The 6,000-nt window shown below is 36.5% G+C and overlaps 1 protein-coding gene across 1 annotated transcript; it reads right to left on the reverse strand.

Annotated features, from left to right (window-relative positions):
- Window positions 1–4,125: 4,125 nt before the first annotated feature.
- On the reverse strand, window positions 4,126–5,194 carry LOC147635539 (protein SRC2-like). Its single transcript, XM_086802202.1, has one exon. It carries the CDS (start codon window positions 5,098–5,100, stop codon window positions 4,432–4,434), a length of 669 nt encoding a protein of 222 aa, XP_086658328.1. The 5' UTR covers window positions 5,101–5,194; the 3' UTR covers window positions 4,126–4,431.
- Between the last annotated feature and the right edge of the window lie 806 nt (window positions 5,195–6,000).

The following is a 6,000-nucleotide window of genomic DNA, read 5'->3' on the forward strand; positions in this document are numbered from 1 at the left end:
GCATGGTTGCTACTAAATTGGACTTATCATGATTGTTGTAATTGGAAATTTGAGATAGTAATACTTTTCTCCTCTTTGTCACCCAACATGGGGCTATAGGAACCTTGTTCAATGCCATTAGGTGGTGACTCCCTATCATCGTGGGTTGATTGCTATGCTATCTCCCATTCATCCCACATAGTGACGTATTTTATCAGCCATCTGGCTCTCATAGCACTGAGCTAGCTTCGTTGTTTTTCAGTTTTTTCCCATCACTCAGTATTCTTATGGATTCATTGTACTACTTTTTGGTCTCATAGACCCCTGGGTGATGTTAGCTAGTTTATTTTTTCCTTGTTATCAAATGTTTTTCTTGGCTTTCTTTGCGCACTTACACATGCGTTAGCTTTATTAGCGTGTCTTCAAATAGCTGATTTAGCATTGAGAATCCAAAACTGAACTGAACATTGTATAATGTAGAAAGTGGTGGGTGACACATACTGAGAGTCTTCTATCCGATGTCAAGAAAAGGATTCAAAGAGGGTCTCCTAGAGACTTAGTAAGTAATATGGAAATTTGTTTAAAAAAGTGTTAGCTTATTCAGTTAGCAACCCCCTTTAGATTACACGGTGTTAGATAGGAGTTTATCAAACGTCGCCAGCAGAAATGGATGATGGATCTTCTCATACCAATGCATGCTTGCTTGCTCTCTATCTCTCTCTCTCTCTCTCTCTCATCAATTTTAATTAATGCCGTTAACGAATATCAAATTTTAATCTCACCCATCAACCGTTAATGAAAACAGAGAGCCTTATAGCGTTTAATTAGCTTTTCATAATAATTCTTGGATACTCGGAGTGTCCGATTTTCGCAAAAATAGTAATAGTGCACAAAAAGGTATCAATAATTGCAAACTTAGATCTTCAACAGGCTTGTACCCAAAGTAACATCCACACGTACCTTAAAATGTGTGTGTGTGTGTGTGAGAGAGAGAGAGAGAGAGAGAGAGGTGTATGCAGGTAGTGATGGTAGTGATGTGGAGGCACTAGTGAGATATACACATAGGCATTGTTCAATGTCTCCTTGGAGGAATGTTATTTTTTGGGTGGATCCCTCTTGAAACATGTAGCCAAAGGTTGGGACTCTCCTTCCTTTTTAGGCCTGTTTCTCCTTATGTTTTTCCTCTTCCCTAAGGCTTTCTATGTAGAATATATATATATAGTCCATTTGAAGCCATATTTTTTGGAGACCGTCCACCCTTCCAAGACTCCTATCGATCACTTTTTAGGTGATCACTATATGTGATATGAATGGGAATCTTAGCCAAATTTTTTTATAAATATTCCCTTGTTAAATTTTTGATATCTTTTTTTTAAAGCCAAATCAAAACACACTACCGTAGAGTTAAAAAAAATCCCCATCCATGTAACAAAATACTATGGATCTGAAAAATAGCCATGCAATTTTGATTGGAGATCTTGTGTCTAAGATATATGAAGTTGTAGGTAAATGATTGAAAGAAAAGGATAGGAATTAGTGTTATATGTTAGGTAAAATTTAGATTCATGTCCATGTGGTAATTGCTAGTTAGCGTACATATGAATGGCATGTATGAATGGTTTGTAGGTTTTCAACATATTTTTTTGGAGGTCTCTAGAGAAACCAACTAGAAAAATCTTTGCATAGCTTTTACTCCCGAAGTTTCACTTGCAATGTTCTTATATGAGTTTGGGTCAAAATATGGGATTTTTGAAGTTGTAAGTATGTTCAACATGTAAATAGGTTTGTCCATCATTTGGATAATAACTATCTTAGTTATTTTATTGTTTGGTGTGTCATAGGTTCAATATATTATTCTTTTATAGTTGGGTGCATTTGCCAATGTGTAGGTAATATTAGTACTTTGTTATTTTTTAAACCAGTAAAAGTAGGACAAATATGTTTTTATATAAGATTCTTTTATGCATAAGAATTTTAAAGTCCATAAATCCAAAGAATTCATTTTTTATTAAAAGTTAACATGCACTTTAACATGTAAAGCATAGTTTGATCCATCTATGCACTTTGCTTGGCAAAGATTGATTTTTGCTTTGGATTTTCCATTTATATAGAGATATAAAATTTGACATACTTTCACTGTTTTTTAAATGTAATGTCGTCGTTCAAAATAACTTCAAATGTGAGATATGTTGAAGTTGTCTTTCCATGGGAACGTAATTGAAAAGAAATAATTTGATATGAGAGGAACTACAACTAAGTTCTCACCCTTTCTAATGAACAATTAGAGAAACCATAACTAAGTGCTTGCCTTCTCTAATGAATAACTAAAGGAACTTTAATTAATAATGATGCAAAAATGTAGCTAGACAATCATTGATGGGAACATATTTTGATACATGCAATGCACATCAAAACAAGCGTGTTTTGAAAGGAATTTTATGTCTCGATACTATATTTGCTCATTGCTAGTATTACCTTTATTGACTCAAGTGATATTGAAATTAGGTTTACTTTCCAAGAGAGGAACATACTAAAATTTTTGTGCTATTAGCATCGTAAAGGCTTGAAAGTAGTTGTGTTATGACTTTTGAATCCATACATTGAAAGTTTTGGAGTCATAATGTTCTAAATTCAAATATTGTTTAAATTATCATGTTGAATGATTCATGGAATTCACCCTTGCTTGAAGTGTTGCCGAACCTCATGAAGGTTGTTACCGTTAACGAACTCTAGCATTACCATCCCACATGGGTGCATGTACACTTCTTGAAGAGTTGCGAACAAGAGGGCTGAGAAGAATTTGTACAAGAAAACCAAGTCCAAGAAAAAGAAGAAAGCAGTCATGATAGATGCTTTTGACATTGCAACTAACGGAGTTCTCATGCAACAAGATCGATCCGTTGCTTTTGACAATCATAAGCATTCAACAATTCAAACACATTAACAAGGAGTTCTTGGCAATTGTTTATGTTTATCGAGCTTGTAAACATTACCTCTTGGGAGTAGATGGAGCAAATTCTGTTGTGAAGACAGATCATCCTAGCTAGATGGAAGAAATAGAAACATCCTCGGATGGTCTCACATGTGACAGTTATGCTCCGAGGTCAAGAGATACTTGAAGTCTTAATGTATAGAAGATCAATAGTAAACATCAGATAGCTAGAAAGTTAGGACTAATAAACTGATAAGCAATGCACTTTCCTATAAGAATGGTGGATTAGAGGACAGTGGAACCCTTGGGGACGATCAGAAATGAGGAGATGTTGGTAGTAGGGTGTGAATTCCCCGTCTTGATTATGGCATTGAGGATGGAGTCAATACATTGCTCCTATTTGATGCTTTTGGGTAGGCCATGGTTGTGGCATGGTAAGATAAAACAAGAGTGAGAAAGGGACACTATCGCGATCCAAAGGGGTAAGAAAAAAAAAATTCAATCCAAAAAGGGACACTTGTCAACAAGTAGTTAGTGTGACCACTATGCATAAGGTTTGAACGTGATGTGGACGGAGTAACGGAAAACTGATTTGGTCACATGTGTTCATGGTGGATATGGGAAAAAGAGCAGCTTAATATGCTCCACCCATGTCTCGACAAAAAAGGTATGCAGAGGACAATCAAAATAATTTTGAGAATAGTCAAAAGGATAAACAAACTCCATAGAAGAAGGCCAGTCAAATGACCACATGGACTAAGTATGAGCTGAAGAGGTGGTGTGGAAAATGAGAATCTGTAGGAGAAATTGAGTAGTAAGCACATCTTTCATTACATCATGAAAGGGATGGACTATGCCAACACAACAAGACGATCCAAATGTATCTCCACCAGCTTGCCCTCTTGCACTTTATTCTTTCCATTTTATGTCTACTACCTTTTGTTTATATAGGTTCATAATCAATTCTTGCAGACTTAAGCAAATCATGTAGTAAAGTGTTGAGAATAGTACTTTAGCATAGTCCACTTCACATTAGAGTAAAGAAGGTGTATGTATACATACATCCATACATTTGAAAAGTTATAGCATAGTCCACTTCACATTGGAGTAAAGAAGGTGTATATATACATACATCCATACATTTGAAAAGTTAAAACATGTTAGCCATACACAATAATTTGACTAAATCTCAACAATGAGGTCTCTTATTTCAGATGTATACACAAGTTAGAGTATGCCTAGCACAAGTAAGATCGAGTCTTGTAGAGAGAATGTTGCTATACATAAATAATGCTAATTCCACCCTTTCGTATTTGATATACAACATGTTAAAAATTGGATAAATATTACCATGCTAACTCATACTATTGGCATGGTTGCTACTAAATTGGACTTATCATGATTGTTGTAATTGGAAATTTGAGATAGTAATACTTTTCTCCTCTGTCACCCAACATGGGGCTATAGGAACCTTGTTCAATGCCATTAGGTGGTGACTCCCTATCATCGTGGGTTGATTGTTATTCACATGTGTCTTGCCATGAGGCCTCCACATCCTCTTGAGAATGTTGGTGATTCTTGATGAGTGGTGCCTCCACAATCTCTTGAGAATTTTGGCCATTGTTACTACCTGGTCCCTCCTCATTCTCTTGGGATTTTTTACTAGCCTCCTTATCTTGGGCATGTTGTTGCTCCAATACTATGGTCCTCTTCATTGGCAACCATTGCCTATTGTCATCACATTCCATTACCATGGACCCTATATTGAGAATGCCTTGAGCACGGCCCGAAGGCCTTCTAATCTGCAAAGCACATAGTTGGGTCCCTCCATGGCACTTACCTCTTGTAAAAATGTTGGACAACAACACTCCAACCGTGCCCAACAATGTGTCTATGAGATGCCTTCTATTGTAAATCTCAATAACAATAATACCAGATGTTTCCTCATTTAGCAAATGTCTACTCACTAGAAAAGTCATGGTGGTGTTCCAAGTGGGGTTAGCATTGCCTTCCATGTCTACATGGGTGACTAAACGCGTCTGGGGCTGTATCCACGCAAGGGCGTAGGCTTGGATTTTTCCCCCAAATCGGTTCCTTTTCAAATCTTGGGCAGAGATGATATTGAGGTCAACTTGGATTGGTTCATTGCAGAGAGAGCTACTCTTGCGTATCCACTCCATGGCCTGCATTGATTCATAAAGCAGTAGGATTAGAAGAAAAATCAAATACTAGAAGGAAATTTTTGTGAAATAATATCAGAATAAGCAGGAGGATTAGAATGCAAATCATACATTAGCAGACAATTAGAAGGGATTACTCTGTTGTGCAGCTTAAGAACACGCATTACCCAAATGCCCAATTCTAAGAAGTTGAAAGTAAGCAAGGTGATACCTCGGAGAAGCTCTTGAAGCCAAAGAATACCTTGCGTCCACTTTAATACCTCTAAGTTCCATTATAATTCACTAAAGTGTGTTCTCTTGAGAATTGCTTCCATGTAGGGATTTTGTGAGCAACTAAACCTAGAAAAAGGAGTAAGAACATTGATGCCTTGGGACGCAATCCAAAGCCACACATGGGAAAAAGAAAAAAATATGCCCCATCACTACCTAGGTGGTGTCGCTGAATTATTATTTTAATGTTTGCATACATTTAACCTCACTAATGGGAAGACCCTTGCTAAGCACGCCTTTCAAAATTTTCCCGAACCTCCTCAAATTCTTGTCATGTGGTAGTTTTGTGAAACTCTTCCTTTATATAATACTAGTATTGGACCTGCGCATTGTTGCGGGGGCAGGTAGGGTTCCAAAAAAATCCCGATTCACGAGTTGGAGAAAAAATAGGCTCGGCTTCTCCAAGATTTAGGCCATTTCTTAAGTAAACATAATACATTATTTCAAGTGACTTCATATATACATATCTCAAAATAACATCCATGTCTCATAGATTTATAGCGAAAACAAAAATATCATAGTAATGTAGCATACGAAGATGTAAAAAAGGACCAATATTACATATTCTCAAAATACACCACAAAATTATCTAAGTCAATTATATAAATATCCATATAAGTCACTAATCTCAGTCAGTAA

Source organism: Cibotium barometz, chromosome 9 (genome assembly GCF_041138505.1).
Source record: "Cibotium barometz isolate CiBa-2024 chromosome 9, ASM4113850v1, whole genome shotgun sequence".
Taxonomy (NCBI): domain Eukaryota; kingdom Viridiplantae; phylum Streptophyta; class Polypodiopsida; order Cyatheales; family Cibotiaceae; genus Cibotium; species Cibotium barometz.

What these genes read in the sequence shown, in the direction of transcription:
- LOC147635539 (XM_086802202.1), bottom strand. Translation starts at nt 5,100, where the DNA reads ATGCAGGCCATGGAGTGGATACGCAAGAGTAGCTCTCTCTGCAATGAA.